Source organism: Corvus hawaiiensis, chromosome 4, assembly GCF_020740725.1.
Source record: "Corvus hawaiiensis isolate bCorHaw1 chromosome 4, bCorHaw1.pri.cur, whole genome shotgun sequence".
In the NCBI taxonomy this organism is placed as follows: Eukaryota; Metazoa; Chordata; class Aves; order Passeriformes; family Corvidae; genus Corvus; species Corvus hawaiiensis.
This window is the reverse complement of record NC_063216.1, coordinates 44,750,081-44,775,005: the sequence shown is the minus strand read 5'-3', so window position 1 is coordinate 44,775,005 and position 24,925 is coordinate 44,750,081. Positions and strand designations below refer to the sequence as shown.

The window sequence follows — 24,925 nt, the reverse complement described above, 5'->3', positions numbered from 1 at the left end:
GGGGCGGGCGGGGCGCATGGGCGGCGCGGGCGGAAGGCGCCCGTGTCCTTCCGGGCCGCGGGCCGGCGCTGGCGGCGGCGGGAAGGCTGAGCCTGGGCCGGGGCCGCCGCCATGGACAGGTGAGGGATGGCGGCGGCCGGAGCCCCCGAGCCGGGGCCGCGCCTGCTGTGAGCCGTGCCCGGCGGCGGGGAGCGGGTGCGCACGGTGCGGGCTGCGGAACGCAGCGGGCCTGCAGAGGCTTCTGAGCGGACCGGAGATTTTTTTGTCTCCCGGGAGCTTTAAGTCTGGCTGTTGCTTCTTGAATATGTCTTTGGATTAACCAGGAGCTGTGAGTTGCTCAGGGGTCGCGGGGCCGGGCCTTTGCCAGGCCTGCTGAGGCCGTGCTGCCTCCACAGCCCACCGGGAGCGGGTCCTCTGCTCGGAGTAACTGGGAATGGGTACTTTCCCTTTGCAAGACACGCGAACTTTCCCAATCTGCGGTGATTGCGTCTGTCCGACGGAAAAAATCATGTAGTGAAATCATGCCATTCTTTCAATTTAATTTTTCAGTTCAGAATAGAATTTCCTACTGTTGCATCTTTTACTAGCTTTTTTTTTTTTTTTTTAAATAATAGAAGGTTAGTTATGGTGTAGGAGGAACAAAGTCTGGTGTTTCAGGCAAGCTCGTTTCCCTGAGCTAATAAGCAATACCACATTTCCACACAGGAAGCTGGACATCAGTAGTAAGATTGGAGATGACTTAACAATTTTAAGTTTCCTGGTTGTGGAGTTACTTTGGCACGACAATAAGATCTTGGATGTCCTGCTTGAATTCACTTGCTTTTCTGTCTGTGTTGCTGTTTCATAGAAATGGTTTTGAAGACATGCCATCCCCCCACGACACAGAGATGGCCAGACCTGGACGGAAGCAAGGCTCTCAGAAAAGGGTTTCTAGTATCCTTTTTCTGTAAAGAATTTTTGTCTTTTAACTGCTGTGTTCACCAGGTGTGTATATTTTTAATACTGCTTTGATTTTCCTGGGTTATGAACTCCAGGTGGTTGTCCACCCAGAGAACTACATGAGCTATAGCTGGCTCCATTTCTGAGCTTTTGGAAAAGAAAAATAAGTTTTCTTCATTATATCTTAATTTTATGGTTTTATGCTTATTTGTAGGTATTGTAGTATGAGAGTATTATGATGATCTAGTGTATCTTAACTTTCCATCCACTGTAACAGCAAGAGTAGTGCACAGATTTAAATTTCCATAGAAATTTTCCCCGCTGCTTTTTTACAATAAGGAAACCACCCCCCATGTAGTTTGACAGGTAAAATAATGGTATTTTCATGGTTATGATAGCAAAGGAATGCAGTACATTTGCTTGTTCTTCTGGGTTTTGCATTTAAAATAAAGCTAGTGAGATATTTGCCTTGATGATATTGTGCCTAAGAATCAAGATGTTTCTGAACACTAGTAACACAAGCTACTGAAACTTTTATACAACTACTTCTTAGTAAACCATACCTAGAGCACTGAACATGGTTGCTGACAGGAAGGAGGACAATAGAGCAACAGACCACCTGGAATCAAGAACGAGAACGTTTTTGAAAATGCATCCAGACTCAGCTTTTCTTGTTTTGGTTAATGTAGCATAAAGCAGCTCCTTGTGGGGCAGGAGGATTCTCTTCGATCTGAGCCGTTGTGAGGAGTCCCAGGCCTGTTGTGTTCTGTATTTCTGAACTTCACTTTGTGGTGTCCCTTTTAACCCTCCAGCTTTTAAGGTTCTGATGAAACATTTTATGACCTAACTCAGGCTTATGAACAGGACTTGAAAGACAAGATGTGTAATTTTCATAACATCTGAGTTATGGCAAAATATTTTTCCTTTCCACGCAGTCACAGTCATTTAGAATAGATCCAAAAGTATGTTTGGGAGAGTGTTTCTTAACTTGTTTATTAACCAGTTCTTACAACCCTGGATGACGCTATTGGAAACATGACGCCCAAAAGCCAGTTTCTCCCCCGAACTCCTAATTCATTGCTTCACCAGCCAGGTAAGACTGCGTGCTTGCTTACTATTTAGTAAAAGGATTTATGTGCTTGGACTTAATAATTAATAACAATCCATAAGAAGGACATGGATGTGCTGTAATCCAGTGAAGGCCCACAAAGTTGATTAGTGGGTTAAGTGTCTGACATACAAGGAAAGATTGAGAAGAGCTGGGATTGTTTATCCTGGGAAAGAGGTTGGGGCATCTTGTAAATATATATGAATACTTGATGGGAGGGAGTAAAAAGAGAGCCGAGTTTTTCTCAGTGCCCAGTGAAAAGTCAAGAGGCAATAGGCACAGCAACATATACAAGGAACTCTGTTTAAACACAAAAAACCACCCCCTTTTTTATTGTAATGGTGGTTGAATGCTAGAACTGGTTGCCCACATAGTCTATGGAGTCTCTATCCTTGGACATAACTAAAGCTGGACAAGGTCCTGAGCAACCTTTTCAAAAGATGTTAACACATCTTTGGGCTGCCTTTTGCTTTAAGGGTTTGGGGACCAATTTCCAAGAAAGAGTGAGTGGAGATGTACTGCTCTTTATGCTCGTGTGTGTTTACAATGACCTCTGGTAACTGAGGATATGTTGCCTATTTGGTGTATATATACAACCTGCTTTCAGGCTTCTCTCTGCACTTCATAAGTATTTCAGTCTGTTAAAAAATTCTTTTGGAGTTTCTGGATAGAGCACAGTATATTAAATACTTTTTCTTTTCAGAAAAGCCTCTTTCTCTTTCAGGTACTGCATTACATCGGAGCTCCATGAAGCCATCAGATATGTCTGCTATCCTGGGAACAGGAGGGAAATCTCCTCTGATTCTACCAACTTCTGGACTTTTTGGCAATCTGTCAATGGTAAGATGCTTAGAGAATCTTTTTCTTTTTCATCCCTGTGAAACATAAGAAAGTTTAGTGTTTCTCTGTTGTTTGCTCCAAAGACAAGCCGTGGGTGCTACAAGCTTGCTAGTACTGCTGTTGCTGTTTACTGATGGTGTTATTTATTACTGTGTTGTTCTTTGAGATGGTGCAGTGAGGAATAATAGAGGTTTTTAAGGACTTTCCAAATATACCATGTGTGTTAAGCTAGTGTTCATAACATCGGCTTGTGACTACAAAAATCCTGACTTTGCTTGTTTACAAATTCTTCAAAGATAATTGTTTTGTGTCAGCAAGTTAAAACTTCAGGTTTTCTCTTATTTTAGCATTCTGCAGTATTAGGTTTCCCTAGGGTGTTGAACTTTAGACTTCAAAGAACAAGCTCTTCTGATGACTTCTTAGAGACATTGATTATCTTCTACTGCAATGTCTTTGGAAAAACACTGATTGGAGAAATTATCAGTAGGAACGTCTGAAGTATCTTATCTCCATTTGTTTTTAAGCTAACTGAAAAGAAGCTTTTCTGTATGTGCATTTTAATTCATTCTCCTTTTTAGTTGTTTCTGTAGTTTGATACAGGTCATTTGTTTCTTTATAAATTATCAGCTTCTGAGGCCTAGTTGATCAGCATGTATACAGAGCTCTTAGTATTGGTAACTTTTTCTCTCTTTTAGAGCCTCCTGTAACTAATGTTTTGTGAGTGGACTGCATTTTAGGTTAGAGTTTAGTGTTAGATTAGCAGGGGAAACCTGTGACTAGACACAGGCTTTCAGAGGTGGGTGACAGAATAAAGGACTTTTGCTTGTGGAAATTTGCTTGCTTGTTGATAGGAACACAAATTGGCCCTTTTTGTACTTCCCACAGCAACTCAATGTGATTGTGCTGAAACTGTGGTATTTTTGCTCTGCAGTGGGAGGGCTATGGCATTGGGTTCTGGTTGGCTAAAGGGCAGTAATGGCAGAGGCAAGAGGAATACTTTGAGTAGAAACTGGGCCATAAAAGGGAGAACAACAGGTATATGTGTACAGTTTTTAGATATGCTTAAGAGACTACTAGTGCAATGTTACCTGGTTCTGTGTTTTTGTACTTGTATGGGTAGGATTATTTTAAGAATCCAGAAAAAAGAATCAGCCAATGGCACATCTGTAAGTCTTTGTATAGTATTAACTGCTGCTGAGAAGGCAATTGCTGGCATGGAAACACATCTAGGAAGCTGTCCTGTCAGTGCAGTATATGTACAGTCAGTCTCCTCTTTTGGTCATTCTGCTGCTCTGTTGTCGGATATGTTATCAAATACCTCCTCTGAAATGCTCCCCACAAAATAGAGGTTATGTCTTTATTTCCTCCTTTAATATTCTCATACTTCCTATTATTTTAAGCATATTGCTGCATTTGTCAAATGGTTTTGAGCAATTCACCAAGAAGGTTGATGACACCTAATGGTTGATTTATATTTTTGGTATTTTGCTTAACTTTTCACAGCTGTTTACAGCTTAGTCAATTTTATTATCCTTTTACTTTGAAAGACAAGCATATAGCATAATAGAATATGAAAGTTTCGAGAGATTTATTTGTTTTAAGATGAAAAGTGATGCGTGTTCTAAAGTAAATGGTTTTACTCCTATTTGTTTTAGCTTCTGTTTTAGTTATTTTCAGAAAAAAATGGGTATTTTCTTTTTCCAGATTAAAATTTAACTTCTCAGAGCTGTTCGTTAAAGGCATAGCTGCACTTTATCTAAAGGCAGTTATTTCACTATTAATTTTTTAGGATTCTCTGTTTATATACCATTCGTATAGAAGGAAAAAAGGCATAGCTAGACTTGTAATGTCTGAGATTACAATTTACTTCCTTTATGTTCTTGTTGTGGTTTTAGCTGGATGAAAGTAGCTGGACAATGGCACTCTCACCTCAGCAGACAGGAATGTTTGTAAATGCAGACATGTCCAATATGACAGAAGATGTCACTATGAGTGCTGTATTGTTGCGTGAGGATGATCCTGGGGAAGCTGGTGAGACAATCTGAAGTTTTACTAACAATTGACCCCAGTTCTGATTTGCAGGGTATAAATACATGTTTCCTTTTTTTGTGTATTTCCTGAATTATTTTGCTGATATTTCTCAGTCAAAAGCAGTCTAGTTTAAAAAGTTCAGAAAATTACGCTGTTCCAGTTTATTGGAGTTTTGTGAGTTGGTGCTTTCTATGGAACTTTTTCTGATGGAACAAATGGGATGCTCTAGTGATGTGGGTCGCAAACTGGATTAGTTTTGTGGAGATACACAAAGGAATTTGCTGTTGAAACTCTTGCAGGTGGCATTTTAACCCCAAAAGTTGTATAACTGACACAGCTCAGAGTTTCTGTATATCTTACTATCTTAGCTGATAAATTCTTCTGACTTCGTGAGATAGTTCATATCATCATTTAAATTTGCAAAAATGAGGTGTCTTGTCATCAGAAGGATGTTTTTGTAGTCCGGTGGGGATTTTTTTACTGAGTTGTGCCTGACTAATATGGCTGTTTCTTCTTATATCTGTCCTAGCTACTATGAGCATGTACTCAGACTTTCTGCATTCCTTCCTGAAGCATACATCAACTACCATTTTTGGTCTTGTGGATGAGTATGAAAATATTTGTAACAATCAGGTAAGTAGTTTACTTGTTTTTTTATTTACTTTATTTTACATTCTCTTCCCAAAGCAGCATTGCTGCCAAGTCACAGTGCTTAACACACATACTTTAAATTTTCCATCTTACGAGTCATTGAACACTAGCATTGAGTAGCATCTCACTTTCCTCAAACACTACTTTGGCATAGCAATACCCATGGTGTAGTTTGCTGAATAATAAAATTGTCATCTGGCTGCCATGCCACTGACAGTGTAAAGTGGCAATAAACATTAGCAGATGTATAAATGTTTTTGCTAATGTTAATAAGATGGATTAAAATGTACTTATTTCTCTCAGATATAAATAAATGCAATCATTGTATTATGATGCTTTAAGCTTTCTGATACATTGCTAACAAGCTGGGAGTAGAGGGCTCAGCATTAGCTTTAAGATGTCTGCTTTTAGACACTTTTTGAGTTCTTTATATGACTGGTTGTTGACTAACAGTTCAGGATGAGCAGGATTGATAGTTTGAAAGTAAGAAATTATGATTCTTCTGTCAATAAGTGTTGATCACAAGGGAGATGTACAGATAAGTTTTCTAAGAGATTTCTTACCTGTGTCTATGTTAAGAAAATGTCTTCTTGGTAGAAGGTTGCTAGCCCTCTTTTGTGCAATTTTATTGTGGGGGCTGAGTTGGAAAATGCTGAGATCTTTAATGAGGTTGTACCACATTATGTGCAGACAAGAGAAGGAAAATAAATGTGAACTTAAGTTTTATGAGATGATGGAACCCCTGTTTGAGAATATGGATACCATCTACAAGGTCAGGGCAGAACTGAGTGTTTGTTTTAAGCAACGAGGGCAGTATGTTACCAAGGATGTACAAGAGTACAGTGGAGGATGCTGCTCTAAGGTGTGGCTTAGATGCTGCTGCTGGAGTTTGGGGTGGAGGGGCAGCCCTGAGCTATCATGCAGTCCCTCAGGTGTACCCTGAGATTCTGCCCGGTAATTCCTAGCAGCCGTAAACTCGTCATGTTTTCTGAGGGGTAACAGAAAGGAACAGAAGACAGTGCTCCTCTCTTGCATCATGATGGTACACCTCTTTCTTTTCTCCAAATCTGTTGTTCACCTCCCATTTGAAAATGGATGAATATATTGATGCCTGACAAATTGGGTACACCTAAAATGTAAGAGTTTGGGGCTCTTTTTGGAAGTAGTAAGAGCTGTAGAACTAGTTATCAATGGAAAAGACTTTATTGTCTAAGTTTTCTTTATAATAAATAAAGGAAAAGATAGTAGAATTTCTTTGGGGTGCTACTGTAAATTATGTGGTAATCAGCAGATTGGGTTCCCTCATTTAACAGAGCTAGAAAGAAGGAAGTGTCTTTCAGGCATGAATAAATGCATAAATGCTACCACAAATACCAGCAGGGCTAACTTTGTGTTTGATATTGATGTATGTAGGAAAAAAAGTTGGGGATTTTGGCAGCTTGTTAGTGGGTTTGTGTGTGGTTTTGGTGGGTGGGTGGGGGGAAGGGAGCTTCCCCACAATGGTTGCCCTCTCCCTACCAGTCTTTTGGTGCTTTTCAATTGTGCGATATAAGCTGGTTTTATCCTGGGTTTGTACAATGTGTTGTAAAACAAAGCCAGTCTGTTTGTCTATATCTTCTAGTTTATGTTAATGTTATTTTTATTACTAATTCAGGAAATTTATGATAGGGAGTATTGTCTACCTATTTGAAGAGATGGTAATCAAGCCCATTTGTTGGAAACATTCAGGATAATGAAAAGATTGCTGTAATGGCTTAGGAAAAAAATACACTGGGCATATCAATTCTGTATTAATTATGGGCTATATTAACTCTGTATAAATTTATTTCCATCAGGTGAATATATTAGGGAAGATAGTTTATCGGGCAACTCCTGGACAACAGAAGTTTTCCAAAACTGCCAGTGTCTTGTGGCTTCTCAAGCAGGAGATGGTAACTTGGAGACTGCTGTCCTCACTTTATAGGTAATTCCTTTGAAAAGCACACTACTACATTTTTGTAGTGAGATGACTTTCTTGGATATATTTTTTATGAGTTTATAAATAGGAAGTTAGGAAAATAAGTACCTATTAATAAGATGTTTATAGAACTAGGTTCTAATATATATGTCTATTCATTATCTATTTACAAAAATGAAAGTTGTAAATAGGACTATTATTATTACCTTTGCAACTTCTAGTATTTTTAAGAACATTTTTGTAAAGTTTTTTTAAGCATTTTTACTTAGGCATTTTGCTAAATTTTCTCAGCTTTGTTTTAATCTTTAACATTTTGCACTTTTATTTCTAGAGACAGAATACAGTCTGCACTGGAAGATGAAACTGCATTTGATGTCACAGTAAGCATGAACTCCTCTGAGGTTTTTTATAAGTGATACAAGAAGCTAAATAAGCAAAATATAGGTTAAATGCTTGTATTTTACTGTCTCAAAGTGGCAGCCACTCAAAATTCAAAAGTGAAAAATGAGACTGATTTTTATCAATACAGTTATAAATTATTTCATCTATTGTGAAGAGTAAATCTAAATACTCGGTTCTAAAGAGAGAATGCTAGTGTGAAAATTACTGTAAACTATTCTTTGTTGTATTTCTTCAAATATCCTGAGTTGGAAGGGATGCATAAGGGTCGTTGAGTCCTACTCCTGGCTCTGCACAAGACAACCCTAAATTCACTAGAAATAACTATATATTTATTTTTAAAAGCTGCATCAATATTTGTGATGTTTCCATAGGTCAGAGATAATTTTGCTTTGCATAAAAGAAGTACATGTGGTCTCAGGCTGTCTAGCCTTTGGAATCCTGATTCCAATTTATCTCAAGAGAAATCCAAATTTTTTATCATTCCTGTTCAAGCTGTAGTCATCTTGGCTATGTCAATAGTGTGCTTCCAGCCTTTGCTGCCAGAATATGCTTAGGAACACGAAACAATAAGTAAAGTAACTCTGCCTTTGTAAAATTTATGATTGCAGATCTTTTTTCTCAGTCACTGAATAGCTTCCTCTAGGATTCCCACTGCTAAGTTGTCAGTGTTAAACACTGTTGTGCCAAAAATACCCAGTTTCCCACTACCTGTGTTTTTTAGGAAAATGCATCTTCTGTTCTCTTTTTATTGCAAGTATAATGAAAGATAAATTAATGCAGGAGATCAGATAGCAGGATCAGGGCTCTGGGGTTGGTATTTTGTTTGTTTGTTTTTCACACTTTTTAATGTTAAATGCATGTATGACCTTGAAAAATGTCACCTTTTTAATTTAAAGTAACAAATGGGTTTAGGCTAATATGCAGGCAGTCAAGGAATCAATCTACTGTGTAGAATCTTTCTGTGGTCATATATTGGTAAGTTATATTCCAAGTCTCATTTTTACAGTTTTTAGTGTAACTGGATGTAAAAGATCAAATAAAACAATGTATAAGGCATTTATTTTTTTAAAATAGGGAGGGGAGAGATAGCATAGCAAACTTGTAGCAGGTTTCTGAATTAGTATGTGCCTGGTTTGGTATTTCTGGGTTTGTGGTAGTTTTCCATGAAGTAATAATCAGCTTTTTCTTCAATAGGTTTTAACTGCTAGTGAAAAAACGACTGTAGACGACTTGTTTCAGAAAGATTCACTTGTTCGACAAAGTCAGGTATGATGGAAAGTTTATAATAGGAGAATGAAAATAGATTAAATGTTTATAACAGTAATGCTCTATGCACCTTTTGGGTATTTTTCTAATACTTTTTTTTTAATATCCACTCAAGTGGGTATTAATTGTGTGCATAAAAATGATGCTCTTTAGTTGCTAAAGATCAGAAAGGGTTTTCAGGCTGTTTCGGAAAGGATGGAAGGCTGAGAGCTGTTCCCATTTTCAGCATCCGTTACTGTTGATGGTGATTGATAAGCTGTTAAGTAGCACTGTAGTAAACTGCAGTATCCAATAAGAAATAGAGATCAAGTGCCAACCACATTAATATTGGATACTTAAAATGCAAGTGGAATAGTCTTCTGGATCTGTCAGCTTTTTGGTTGCCACGTAGATAACAAGTGGATCCAGAGATGAGAGGAAGGCAGTAAAAGTACTATTTGTTACATGGTTGTTTTAAAAACACAATTTAATTTTATTCCAGCTGGTGGTAGATTGGCTAGAGAGCATTGCTAAGGATGAAATTGGGGACTTCTCCGATAATATTGAGTTTTATGCAAAAACAGTATACTGGTGAGTTCAGACTTTCTTTGATTATACACATTTTCCCATCAAGTGTAAGATTCACAGTCACAGAATCACTCTTGAAGTTTTTTAAGTTGTTCACTTCATTCACTTCTTTTCTTTAAATTCATACATGTAAAAATTGAGATTTCTTACCCATCCACTGAAGTAAATCTCAGAAATTAGTTAGTGCCTTTTGGGAGGCAAGGATGAAAGGAAAAACCATCAAACCAACTTAATTTAATCTTTGTCTGGCTTTAATTTTTGCCTGTTTAAGTTCTTATCACTTTGTGTCATTGACCCTTCGCCAGAAGCCATTATTGTCACCTTTATTATCACTGATGGGTTTTATGGCAGAAAGGACCAAAGACTACCTTTCATGCTAGATGCCTAGAATAAACCTGCTTTTAATGGCTTTTGGAATTATGTGTTTATTCTAAGTTAAAGTTCTATCCTAGACTGACTTTATAGTGAATGCTAATGGGAAAATTTGCTTATGCAGAAATCAGTTCATAGTTGAATACATGAATGATTGAAATAACGGATGCTTTTGAAAAAAATCAAATTTATGTGCATTAATTCTACTATTGTACTTGTTGTGAAATGCTGCGTTTTCACAATACTGGCAGAGTCCATTGCTATATCAACCAAAGCAATTGTCTGTTCTGTAAACATATTCCATGTAACAAAATATATCTTTCAATATTTGTCTTATTAAAAGGTGCTTGCTAAAAAAGCCATTTTTCTGTAAAACATTTCACTGCTTTCAGGGATAACACACTGCACACACTGATGCAGCGACGGTCAAGTACATACATAGGAAGTTCTCGTCCTCTGGTAACAGAGTTGGTAAGTATTATATAAAAATAAGGCTTGGCTTCAAAATGGGCTAGAAGGAGTATACATGCTATCCTCACAGATTCTCACCAAATCTTACATAGTTATGCTATTTAAAAGTAGTTGTAGTACTTAAAAATTGGTACAGAAATTGTGAGACAGAACACCTCAAAAATTATTTTCAGGATCACTGTGGACTTGTGTTTTCTTTCAGCGATTGCTTCCATACTCCCACCCCCCCTCACAAGTACTTGTGATCTATTTGGTGGAGTAAATGGCTTTATTATGCCTTTTTACATCTGAAACAAACTCATGTTCCTAACCAGAAAAGCTTATAAAAGTATTAGGGTGTCTTTGCAGATAAAGGAATGCTGTCTTTATGCAGTAACTAGTACAATGAAACCAAGTCCTGATGCAATACTTTGGGAGCTCTATAATGAAGTAATAGGAGAGAAGTCAAGGAAAGAAAGTCCATTAGAAGAAGGTGATGAGCTGCCTTAGTGACAGCAAAGCACCCGTACAAGATTAATTCAACTGGGGAGTGATCTGAGGTATTGATTGGCTTTAGAAAATCTCTTTGGATTAAATGGAAGCAAGTGTAGCTGTTGTGAAAAACCTTCTCAGATAGAAGGTGGAGGAGGAGAAAGTCTGGTAGGCAGATAGATGGAATGGCTGAGAAGAGCTGGAAGATGAGAAATTGGGGGGAAATAACAAGGCAGTGGAGTAAATGAATTGCCTTGAGTCCTTCTGATAGGGGCAGTGACAGAAGAGGAATAAAAGAAATGAGAGGAAAAACAGAGAAGTATCATGCTCAATATTACATGGGTTGTACAGATTGTTGTGCCAACAGGAAAAAGTGACTCCAGATTATAAAACAGGGAAGGACGTTAATGGAAGAGACGTATAGGCATTGTGTAGATGAGTGATGACTTTTTCCTTGCAGGATCCTGATGCTCCTATTCGACAGAAACTGCCACTTGATGATTTGGACCAAGAAGATGATGCAAGGTTGTTGAAGTATCTCTTCACACTCATCAGAGCGGGAATGACAGATGAGGTAGTGTAACTTTTAATTAAGCATAAGTATCTTACTGTTAAAGCCAGTGAAAAGCTGTATACTAAAATGTCTGTTTAAATTTGGCTTGTAGTGATTCAGTTTTCAATTTGTTGTGTCAATACTGACTGCCAAATTAGCATTTTAACAAAACTTGCTTTTAGTTAAGTAATTTTGGGTGTACAATAGATTTTATGGAAAAAATGTAGTTTTGGGGTTTTGGGTTGTTTGACAATATTTTTTCACTATTGTGGTTTGATACTAAGTACTGCCAGAAAAACACACAGAATGCTTTAAAAAGCTTCCTAATTGTGTCTCTAATCATCAGTGGATTATCCAACATGTATATATAATGACATTTGAGTAATGGGGAGGAAAGGGGATTTGAGATTCTCGTGCTGAAGACCTTAACTGAGGAATATGGTTACTCGCTCATACTCTGTTCCAATATGGTGCGCATCAGTTCATTTTCTGATGGCATGGGAACACGAGCATGAGCATATTGCTGCAGGACAATGTGAGTACAAATTTGCAGCTTCAGTTGGGGTTGGGAAGGCTAAGTGAACTGGGAAAGTAGATGACTGCATAAAGACATGGATTAAACATCTAAGCAAAAGGACTACACTTTACACTAAACTTACCAGAATGATGCATAACAGCTGTTTAGGTAACAAAGATGAGCCTGTAGCACATTTCTCATGTTGCTGTAAATACTGACTGAGAAACTAAAAATTTCAGTGAAAAAAATTTGATGACATTTACTTTGAAGTCTTCGAGGTGTTTGAAGATCCTCTGTGCTTATTTTTCACATAGCAGAATCTCTGCATAAATTAACTATTTTAATAATAATCACATTATTAAAGAAGAAGCTGGAGGTTTTCCTACCTTGAAGTGTGTTGCTGAGAAAATGCATTATTTTTCAGGCACAGCGCTTATGCAAACGATGTGGTCAGGCCTGGAGGGCTGCAACTTTGGAAGGCTGGAAATTGTATCATGATCCTAACATAAATGGAGGTATCTTCTCCAAAGTGCATTTGAGACTCACATAAAAATTCTAAAATCTCATAGTATCTGTTTGTGGCAAAGAGAAATAGCTCTTTCTTTTCACCGTATGAGCCTTTTTTGGTATCTAAAATATTTTACCGTGTCTGTTGAACATGTAAAAACTAACATGAAATTTTAGTTGAAGGTATGAGTTCATTGAATCTATCTAAACATACTAAAGCCACTTTCTTTTTTAGACATAATCATTAGGAAATAGATGTCTCAAAGTTCTGTACAGATCTTCTACACCTCCATATAATACTTGGGTCTTTATTTTCTTAACATCTGACTTATGCCACCTAGCACACATTTTGTTGCTTACAAACTCAAACTGGACTATATATCCAGCTTCAGAAAGGTGTACAAGGACTTGAATTCAGCAAATGTAAATGCAGGAAAAATAGATGCTTTTAAAATATTTGAAAATTGTTAAACTATCTTTCTCCTTGGTTCCTTGCACACAGTTCCCCATTTATAACACAGTACCTCACTTTTCTCTGTGTTCAGCACATGGCAGGATTTAGCAAGGACAAGTCTAAGTGTTTATAGCTGGGTGTGGAAGGCTTAATGCTTTCCTTCTTTTCAAATGCTGATAGCCTGTCGATTTTATCTTCGTGCCACACCACTGTCATAGCTTTTCTTGAGTCTACATACCTAACCTGTTGTTACAAAGGTTTGAATGCCCATGCAGATGCATGCAAAATGGCAGCACTGAAGCAGTGACATTTTTAAGAAGCCTTGATTAAGATACAAATTTTTTTTCCCTTAACTTCGTTTTTTATCCAAATGTAGACACTGTAGATATATTACAGTCCAAAGAATTATTTTTTTAAAAGCTAGATAGCAGCCAAGTTTTTAAATTACTGTAACTTATAGATGCAAATTCACCAAACTAGCAGAAAAGCCACTTTGCAGTCCAGTCAAAAGCATCAAAATGCTTTAGGAAGAGTTCCAAAGGGATTGAAATTGGGTTATGGAAAGTGGAAAGAAAATAGGCTTTACCTGTTACTGGATTCTCTTTTCTTTATAATACTTTTTTTCCTTTCCTCCCCCTTTTTTTTTTTTTTTTTTCTTTTTTTTAATTATTCTTTGCACGTAGGAAAAGAGCTGGAGCCTGTTGAAGGCAATCCATACAGGTGCATTTGGAAAATAAGTTGTTGGCGCATGGCTGAAGAGGTAAGATAATGCTGGTTTGCTTTATTTTAGTACATAAATTTGAACTTCTCTGAACTCTGAAATGGGATTTTAAGTTAACATACCCACTCTGTGTTTGCTGCTTAGAGGATTTGCAATTAATGTTTCTAAGAGGACTTCTGAAATACCATATTTATGTACTGTGAGAAATCTACGTAATCAGCACCACTTTTTCAGGAAATATCTGCCTTTTTTTTCTGTTTGAAAGTAAAACCACTGACACTGACTTTCATCTTGACTTAATTGAATGGGAAAGAGAAAACATTGCTTTCTTTCCAGGTCAGTGTAAATTTTTCAGATAAATTACAAGGGGATGCTAATGAAGAGAAAGTCACTTGCTATTCTTATTTTGACTCCTTGTGTATCCTGTGATTTTCCAGCTTTTCTTGGAATCTCTTAGATGGAATATTTTGCAATGAATTAATCTCTAATAAAATGTGAAGTGACTAGAAAACTTAAATGCTTCGCAATTAAAAGTTTGGCTGTTTTTACTGTTTATTTTAGGAGCAGTTTAATAGATATGAAAGAGCAATTTATGCAGCCCTGAGTGGAAACCTCAAACAGGTAAGTCAAACCCCCTAGGTAAGCAGTGTTCGGTAGCTGTGCATTCCTTTCTCATACGTGACAATGATATCATCAGAAATATTGCAGTTACTGGTTACTGTACTTTTAAAGATCTAGTAAACAGAGCAGTACCAAACATTGCTGCTTTAGTAGACATGCTCTTTGTAGTACTGACATGTCTTAATTAAAGATATGATAGAATTTTCGTTCAAGGAAAGGCTGCTGTTTAAGGCGGCGACTACTCTGCTTTGGTGCCTGAAAATCTAATCCAAAATTATAGTTACTCTGTTTGGGTTCTGATGTTTCTTCATCTCTTGATAATTTTTGCTCTGTTTTTTTGATATGTAGCTTCTTCCAGTTTGTGATACCTGGGAAGATACTGTTTGGGCATATTTCAGGGTCATGGTGGACACTCTAGTTGAGCAGGAAATACGAACCTCAGTAGTAACTGCAGAGGAGATGGAAGAGCTCCCTAGAGATTATTTAGAAACAAAGTAAGTTTCAAGTAAAATTATGCTCCTACACTCTACAGAGCATCCTATATGATCTGTCTGGAATATTCAACGTTTTTTGTCTTTTCTTTCCTGCTTTGAAGCTGGACTTCAGAAAAAGTTTTTGAAGAACTTCAGGCAACAGACAAAAGGGTACGTAATAATCGCAGTGTTTCTCCTCACTGCTTACCATTTTTAATTAAGCTTCTGCTTTTTACTGCACTATTTAATGAAATGCTCAAATATGCACAGTGACTAATTTGTTACGTATTTTCTACCTCTATGATGTGTGACTTCTCAATTCGAATAGATTTTTCTATATGCTGCTACCTCTTAACAGTGAAAGTGATACAGGTTTTGTGTTGCCCTGTATCTGCAAAACTAGCTGGGTGTGCTAAAGAAACAGATGACTGACAAAGTCTCAGTTTGAGACAAATTTAGGAGGAAGATGCTCTGGAATGAACGTCCCCTCTAGAAGCTAGGTTGCGGCACTCCCTCCTCCGCCGATACAAAAGGAGTTTCTTGGAGGAAAGTGAAAAAAACTATTTAACAAACAAAGTGCTGGCAGGGCACAGGAAAAATGTATAACTGTTAAAGTAATAAACCTTCCTGATGAAGAGAAAGCTGGTGGATTTAGAGTTCCCTCTGTAGCTGGCTCAGCTCTGATGTCCAAGGCCGGGATGCCATGTCCCTACAGCCTCCCTGCAAGTCCACGGGGTCCAGTGACCTGGTTCTCGGATCACAGCTAGGGCGAACAGTTCCAGAAGAAGAAGTAGTAGTTCTGGAGGATTTTGGTATGTTGGTATGGGAAAATTTCTTGCCTCAGCTAACAGGCTGGCTAAAAGCAGGAAGGTGCTCCCTCAGCTCTGCAGTGGTGAGAACGTGGGGGAGTGTGTGGGAGTCCTCAAACACAAACTGCGCTGAAGAATATGCCTGGCTTCTCTCCCCCTCTCCTGGACCCAGCTTAAAGCTGCAGGATCCATTTCTGGGCATAAACAGATGATAGGGAAATACAGTGTTATCATAAAATCACCCCAAGACAGAAATGTTGTCAGACATACAAAGCAGACAGAGTAAATCAACTATTTAATAGTTCGATAAAATGTTCAAGATCGACTACATTCCATTTTCTTCATAGGAGGTTTGTGTGCATATTTCACAACAAGCCTTTCTAAATTTAAAAGCATATTTGCTTAGACTGTAATTCTTTGTTACTTTTAGTACCCAAAATACTCAGTTCATGTAAGATGGGGATATATAACTTACAGGTTAATTTTGCAGTGATTAAATTGAAACTACACTTCTGTTTGATGGAATGGACACATAGCATTTATCATATTGCTAAGACAAAGACATGCCGTCAGCCACAGATACACCCAGCTGCATTTGCCATTGCAACATAGCTCAATCCACACCATAAAGCAAATTTACAGGTGTGTTTGGATTGCATTTCATGCATTAATGCATTCATTCCTGTGGGGAGACAGTGGAATTTCTTCCTGAAGCAACTTTCACAGGCCTTTTCTTTAAGGATTTATGCACGTTGTTGCTTCTTCTGTGATTTTGTAAATCTTATCTGTAACATCATTGTTTATTCTCCCCTTCAGAGCAAAAAGCCCTTAGTTTTGGATGTCTTCCATGACAGTATTAACTGTACAGGTCTATATTTCAGTTCTTTCTTTCAGTTTGTCAATGTTCTTGTAATTTTACATGGAGATAGCAAGTGCTTTTTCTCTTGCTCTTTATGCCCTTTGAAATAGGATAGCTTTCTTCCCCTGAGGAGCCTTTGCTTTATTTATAAGTTTGTTTTCTTCATACATTATGCTTGAAGATTCATTCAGAGTTTGAATTTTCTTTTTTTGTCTCCAGAGGGTTATAGAGGAGAATCAAGAACACTATCATGTGATTCAGAAATACATTATACTTGGAGATGTGGATGGTAAGCATTTCTCTCTAAGTGATTTTTTTTTTATTGTCAACTGACTACATTATTTTGAGTGACCTTTCCAGAAACTTCTGTATGAATGGATTTTTAGAAGCACACAGTAGGAGAACTGAGTTAAAGCTATGCTCTAGTCAAGGACTGGAGGGACAGTTTGGCCTACAAGATAGTTTTCAAAGAAGTAATGAAATCATGTGAATGTGTCAGGATACATGCCAGACTATAGCTATAACTTCTGAGAAATGATAGAATACATACAGTACATTTTTAAGCCAAACATCTACATCTTTCCAAAATTGTTGCTGTTCTGTTTTGTTGGACTTCGGAGGCTAAATTACATTTATTGAATAAATGCATAATTTTGAAATATTTCTTAGGGTTTTTTTTTTTTTCTCCATGCTATGGCTAATGCAGACATTTCCTTGGTGGTTATAGGTTTGATGGAAGAAGTCAGCAGGTGGCTTTCCAAAGACAGAAGTGTGCTCCCAGGACACCTGCTTCGTTTCATGACACATCTTATTCTCTTTTTCCGCACTTTGGGTATGCAGACTAAGGTCAGTTCACTTGTCCTAGATTTGTTGTCATAGCAGTAGCCAGTCTTTGAAGTAGAAATGCCTGCGTGCAAATACATAGACAACATAGAGTGATGGTAAATTACTACCAGGCTGATGAGGAAGCTGCATGCTTAAATAGAGTATTTGTTGATCTTGGAGCCTAAGGGAGAAAGGAGCATCCTTCTCCCTCCCAGCTGAGCTTAAAAATTGGAGTTTGAAGATGGTGGATTCTACTCAGAAGCCCTGTGGTGAGAAGGTCTTGAATCAAACTTCAGCGTTAGGCTGATTCATGGTAGCCAAGATGTTTTGAATATAACCTATTCCAGACAGTTATTGGAACTGTGCCTATTGTTGCTGTAAGCTCATGAACGCTTTTGCTTGAGGTAATCAGTACTAGCTGAAATTTTCTTGCTATCTCCAAGTATAAACTAAGTATAGCCTACTACCTACCTGACCTATTTATGCTAAATATGCAGATGTGTCACATAGCTGTAATTAACTCGTTTCTGACAATATCACAAGTAATTTGGGGCTCTCCTTTTCTACTGTTTTAAAATTTAGAAGACCTTATGTGTAAGTTTTTGAATGTAACCTCTTTTGGCAAAAGACAAATGCATGTTTTCATTAGATGATTTAAATACAGCTCTGAGTTATTGTTTATTCAGACTTCCAATCACTGCTTGATTCTCTTGTGGAAATTTGTTTTGAAGTTAGTTTACATTTAGCTAAATAAGAGGAACGTGTGTGTGTGTATGTTTGCATACTGATTTTTTAGCCAGATAGAGTAGGTCTTTATGCTAAAGTGCAGTAGAACTAGCCATTAGCATATGTTTGACAGAGGGGACAAAAAAGGTGCAATTTCCTACATGAATTCCCTTGTGGGAATTTAACTGTTGATTCTGCCTTTACAGTTTTGGAGTAGGTGAATTTATTGTATGATTACTCGATCAACCCTAAGTAGACTTCAGGGGGAAGAGGCAGATATGCAAGCTTTTATGATGTTTATTATTTGTTGATTGTATAGAGTTCATATAGGTATATGCTTAAATGAAGGTCTTCAGTTTACACATATAAAACTAAAATGATAATTCTTGACAGCAACAAACGCTTGAGTCTTGGCTAAAGCAGTTTCAGGTGCTCAGGCTATACTGGTTGTTTAGCATAGGCTATTACAGATGAGTCAGATGATATTTATACCCTGTTACATTATAATTTTCTATAATAAAACAGGGCACGTAGTACACTGCAGTAGTAATCTATGTGCCTGACATTTTGTTTATTAATTTAAAAAATACGGTAAAATGGAAAATTTTAAAAATCATGTAAAAAGTAACATTTCGGTTAGACCAAAGACTGTTATCCAGTTGCTGAAAAAGAAAATCCTTGGAACACTAAAGCTTTGAAACAGAAGACATACTTTTTTAATCATGCTCCAAGAGAAACAGTTCTTCCAGTTGAGTCTGTTTGTGTAGATTACTGAAGCAGGAATAAGCAAATAACCTTGTGTCTGTTTTAATAGTGATAGCCAGTAAAGTATCTTTTATTCTATTTTCCACATTGTCTGATTTAAAATTGAATTTGTATTTGTTTGCAATAAGGAGGAAGTTTCTGTTGAAGTCCTAAAGACGTACATTCAGGTAAGCTTTCAGAAATATAGATTGTTTTCTCTAATGTAATTTATATGTAAAGGAGGAAGAAAAGGAGACCTAAGGTTTCAGGATGAAAAGAGCTGTGATGCAGCTAAAGCTTTCTTCTCAAGAGATACATGGAAGCTTGCATAATACGCAAAGTATCTGTCAGCAGTTCTTAAATAAGAGACAGTTTTATTGATCCTTGTTTAGAAGCTGAGCGGAATCTTCCTGTGTCAGAATAAATTAATCAGAAATTTGTTACACATTTTTGGGTTTGCCTAGTATATGTTTTTACTTAAGTGTAAACGCACTTAGGTGTTTACACTAAGGAATACAGTATGCATATCTATTATATATATTTATATATTAGTGGATATCTTCTATATATTTGCTTCTTAAATATTTGCTTCTCATTCTGTATGTTTGCTTCCTTCTGTGCAGCGGTTGGTGTCTGAGAAGCACACAGATTTAATAGCATTTTATGTCAGCCACCTGCCCCCAGAGCTTGCTGTTGCTCAGTACGCTTTATTTCTTGAAGATGTCACTGAGAGCGATCAACGCCACCACTGCCTTGAATTAGCAAAAGAAGCAGGTGAAAGACCCTGATAGTCCTATTACCGTTTTATATCCTGGGTTATTTTGTCTTTCAGTGTTTGCTCCAAAACCTAGCTATGAATACGGTATTCTTTCCTTCTTGTGTCTCTCTACTTTTCAGTTAAATAAAATTAATTTGCTGATCACTTCTTCAAGTAGGTATATTAGGTGTGTTTTCATTAACCTGGAATTGATTAAACTAAATATCGCTGCTTATGTCCAAACACACCAGGAAGTAAATGCCAGCTGCCTGTCTCAAATACATGTTCTGAAGCTTGACATGACCATATTATTTCAGATAACTACTTGTAAAAATACATACCTCTTTGTGGATTTAGGAAGGTTATGAGAATCTTAAATTTCATGGTGGGTTGCTTGCATTAATTGTAAACTTCCTTCCAGACCTGTACATGAAACTAGAAAGGATTACAATGAAGCAAAGGATTACAATGAAGCAGCACATTGTCCATTGCTTGACAACCCCTCTGTGCCACTCAGAATACTCAAAGAAATAGATTTCCTGCAGATTTCAGTGTCTTAACTTCTCTTCAGTCATTTTTAAGTCATTTTCTTTTAAACTGGGCTAAGGTTTCAAAAATAAAACATCCTGCTTAAGCATCTGTAAAAGAACTATTCTGAGCTTTTCCTGGTACATTCCTGTCAAATCATAGTCTTGCTGTCAGAATTGTAGGAATCAGTGATCTTAGCAGATATATCTGTATGCTGTCTTCAGCGCAGACTGAAAAACTTATTGGTTGTCTTATTCTCATATTTGATGTTCTCTGTTATATCAAATTTCATTCTTGTAGAATACCTGCAAAAGCTTATAAGCTTTATAAGCTTATAAGCACAAAAGCTTATAATTTATTCTGGCAATGTGTATGTGAACAGACTGATAAGAATCATCAGCAGTAAGCAATAAGATCAACAACAGGAGTCTGAAATTCAATTTGTGTCAAGTTTGATTTCATGATAGTTCTTACACAGTTCTCTTTTAACCCAGGTCTGGACGTTGCCACCATAACAAAAACTGTTGTTGAAAACATCCGCAAGAAGGATGCTGGGGAATTCAGTCACCATGACCACGTGCTGGACACAGGCACAACAGAGGTGAGTGCTTCACAGAGCAGTTACTCCAGTTTGCAGTCAACTACGGAGTCTTTGACCATGTATGAGCCATATTTTTCTTCCAACGGTGGTGAAAATTGCTTTGAAAAAGCCTGTGAGGGAAATGTGCTTTTCATGTGACCAAGTGAGGACATTGCACTAATCTGTAACTCTGTTTCTACTTCTCCTTGCTCTTTGGGTGTGTGCTTATCAGCAGCCATGCGTGTATACAAACACTGAGTGATGATAAGGCCCATGAAATGACTGCAGCACCCTATGTTGTAGCTGGGAGTAGGATGTTGTTGTAGCCAGTATGATTTATGAGGATTTGTACTTTAGATCTCAGATGTACCTTTTAAGATGCTGAAGTGGCATTTCTAGCTGCAGCAGACACTGCCTTTGCTGACAGTTTCCTTGTCACTGCTATTGAGCATTGATTGGAGCCAACTCAGTGCTTTAGGGACAGCAAGGTAATGTTAATAGCCTCTATTCAAAATAGTGTTTAGAAAGCAACTGGTCATTTGCAAATTTGTGGCAATGTTTTTGCTGTTCAGTACAAAGTTTAAGCTCCCTAAGATAAAAAGGTAGTTTATCTAACACAAGAGTTGGAAAGCTGTGGTTACAGGCTGATAGCACCCCTGAAGATTATATCAAGAGCTCCATAAAACATGTTGGTACAGTGTATTCATATTAAAATTTGAGGAAAATGCATCATAATCCATAAACAATTTTGAGAGGTGATGCTCTGAATATCTTGGGAACACTTAGAAATTTTTTTTTTTTCCCCAGGTGGCAGAGATTTTATAAGCTTTTGAAAAAAGCAATCCTTGTTACTATGTTGTAATGCTTTCCAAACTTGTGTATTTCCCTGACCAGATTTAATGTATGTTGCATCAGCTGTGTGCTTGAAATGGTGGTGAGTGTTTGTGTTGGTTTTTACAGGCGGATCAGCTGAAAATAGATGTAATTGACTGGCTCGTATTCGATCCTGCACAGAGGGCAGAAGCACTTAAGCAAAGCAATGCAATCATGAGGAAGTTCTTGGGTACTAAGCTTCACAAATATTGTAGACTTATTTTTAAATGTTGGCTTTGTTCTCATTAACTCTTGGCACGACATTTGATATAACTTTGAATCTAGTCTATTAAAAAGCATGGGTTTGCCAACTTAAGAAGATATGGTACGGAAATTGCAAAGCTCTGATACCCGGTTCACGTTCTCATAGCATCCAAGAAACATGAAGCTGCAAAAGATGTGTTTGTGAAGATTCCCCAAGACTCTATAGCAGAAATATATAACCAGTGGGAAGAACAGGGAATGGATACTCCGCTTCCAGCTGAGGATGACAATGCTATCCGGGAACATTTATGTATTCGTGCATATTTGGTGAGTTTCAAATATGCAATATTCCAAGTTATTGTTTAGAAATACTGGTGGCTTTGCCTTGGTGGTGAAAGCTTTGTCCATTTGATTTAACGTCTGATTCTTTGATGCATTAAAACTGTATGTATAATGACATTGTGGTTATTAGATGAATCAAAAATATCCAAACACTGTTTCCAATGCAATCCAGGAAGCTCACGAAACCTTTAATGAATGGTTCAAACACATGAACTCAGCTCCACAGAAGCCTTCTTTGTTACCCCAGGCAAGTTTCACTGAGACAGTGGCCCATGAACATAAAGAAAGGAAGTATGAGGTAGGTAGAAGTCCATCTTATTGACTGTAAACTTCTATATTCTTGCTTTAGACACAGTCTAGTTTAATGAAACAGAGTAGAAGACGGTATCTCATGTTATTTAAGGACTCCTGTAAATTATTTATAGGTTGAGAGAGTATGAGAGAGTAGAATAATAAGGCCACTGCACAATAAATTCTGGGTTTTTAATGACTCAGCTTTACATGAAATATTGTAATGTAGTAGTAAATATTCATTATAATGTGTTGTCAGTGTTATTAATAAATCTGAGCACTTCATTTTGCTATTAACTCTTTATTCTTGTATTATCACCTTTTGTTTTCTAAAAGATGCTGCAGTTTTGTTTTGACTGAAGTTCTTTTTGCATGTCTGGCCAGTACAAATATACCATATTCAGTTAATACAAACATTTGTTTTCTAAGCATGGCAGAATAAGTTGTTTAGAATTATCTTCCTCTAGTGGCTTTGCTTCTGAACAACCTGTCTGATTCTCTGGACAGGGCATTAAGCAAAGATGGAAATAGCTGTTAGCAGCAGGCTTTTAAGTTTCAGCCACTGGCTGAAGACTCTAATTTGAATTGGAGCTGCGTTGTCTGTTGCAGTCTGTTTTAAAATAGCTTTGGAAATTATCCTGTTCTGCAGTAGTTTATTTTTTGTTTCTTTGCCAGATGGATTATGGCATTTGGAAAGGCCTCTTGGATGCTCTTACAGCTGATGTTAAGGAGAAAATGTACAATGTGTTGCTATTTGTTGATGGAGGATGGATGGTTGACGTTAGAGAGGTAAAATGAATTTTTGTATCACAATGCAGACCACAAAGCACAGATCAGATGCAGTTGTATCTTTGTGACATTTAGTTTGATGTGGTCCTGTTTAATAGGTTCTGGCCTTGCTGTGAGCATTTAGAGCTTGCTCCCCTTAGTTACCATACAGATCATGTCTGACAGTCCACTCCAGGCTGCTTAGGCCAGTTTTCTGCCTCTGACAGGACTAATTATGTGGTTATGCTGAGTTGCCTGTTAGATTTTCTTAACACTAGTATGTTATTTTTCTCTGGTAAGGATGCTGAGGACGACCCTGAGCGAACACACCAGATGATCTTGCTGCGAAAGCTGTGTCTGCCAATGATGTGCTTTTTGCTGCACACGGTGCTCCACAGCACGGGGCAGCACCAGGAGTGCCTGCGCCTCGCTGACATGGTCGCCTCAGAGCGCCACAAGCTGTACACGGTGAGTTAGGGCGGGCTGCAGGCAGCCGAGCTTACATTAAAAGCTCTGTGGGTTGGCTGTGGAAAAAGCTTCTATATAGAGAGGAAGACACCATATGTTCCTTAACATCGTACGTTTCTTTATTGCTTCCCGTTCACTGCAGTAGTAAAAGGTTTCCTTGTGTTATGACTTAAGGAATCAAAGAGTTAACTTTGAAACATTGAGGATGATGACCAGTGTTAGGACAAGCAGTTCTTCTGATTACTGCAGTTACTAGTTTTTGGATGGGGGCTGTTGAATTTTAACTTCTTGATCTTAAAGGTCTCTTTACCAGCCTAAATGATTCTATGATTCTAAGTTTAGCTGTAGAATTGTAATTGATTTCTTTACTTCCATTACATTGCAAACACTGTATAAGCAGGTTTTGTTTTAGAGCATTTGGTTTACCCATAATCATCTTTGCCTCCAAAAGCCTGAGAAACACAACCGCAAAATGAGACAAAGCTATCTTGAGCCTACCTTCAGGTTTTGGATGCTGCTGCTAACTTCCTGTGCCTTACTAAATGTCCTTCTGAAATGCCTGATGATCACACTATCTTAAATAGAAATAAATAATCAAACAGAAAAATAGTAACTTAATTAACCACCACTTACTTTTTTGTATCAGTGTTATTCATTGCAAATAAATGTAACTTTATTATGTTTGGGTTTTTATTATTTATTCTTAGGTATTTTCAAAAGAAGAACTCCGAAAGCTTCTACAGAAGCTGAGGGAATCTTCTCTGATACTTCTGGACCAGGATCTTGATCCTTTGGGATATGAAATTCAGTCATAAGTTTTCATGTAGATACTTGCAGAAACTTCTGAGCATGGACATTCTGGTTATTAACAAAACAAAACAAAAGACCCCAGCAAAATCATTACTTGGACAAAGCATTCTCTTTGTGTGGGGTAAAAACCCCAAACCTTCAGATTTCAGTTTAAACTTGAAAAAGTATGACCAACTGCAGAGATGTTATTTGTTATACAACCTTTTTCATATTTTTTTCCTAATAAAAGTGCTTGAAAAAGAGAAAATGTCATTGTATAAATTTGGTGATTGTGTGAACCTCCTAAAGCTATTTGCTACATGCCAAAAAGAGCTACCCATAGACTGGAAACATTACTTGGCAGTAAAATGTGCATTAATACAGTGGGGAGAAAGTGAGACTGCTGGAAGGTGTATGGAGAAAGCAGGGGAGAAGAAAACA

The 24,925-nt window shown here is 37.5% G+C and overlaps 1 protein-coding gene across 1 annotated transcript; it reads left to right on the top strand.

Moving 5' to 3' along the window:
- Positions 1–16: 16 nt before the first annotated feature.
- Positions 17–24,752, top strand: NUP107 (nucleoporin 107). Its single transcript, XM_048299939.1, is given in 29 exon segments — positions 17–98; positions 101–119; positions 848–933; positions 1,943–2,032; positions 2,772–2,887; positions 4,783–4,918; positions 5,448–5,551; positions 7,405–7,532; positions 7,858–7,906; positions 9,123–9,194; positions 9,676–9,764; positions 10,526–10,604; positions 11,536–11,649; positions 12,570–12,660; positions 13,790–13,866; positions 14,389–14,448; positions 14,797–14,942; positions 15,044–15,092; positions 16,809–16,878; positions 17,317–17,435; positions 19,034–19,072; positions 19,508–19,658; positions 20,664–20,770; positions 21,710–21,812; positions 21,993–22,153; positions 22,341–22,466; positions 23,135–23,248; positions 23,528–23,695; positions 24,403–24,752. Coding segments are annotated over 29 exon segments (2,853 nt in total). The 3' UTR covers positions 24,511–24,752.
- The last annotated feature ends 173 nt before the right edge of the window (positions 24,753–24,925 follow it).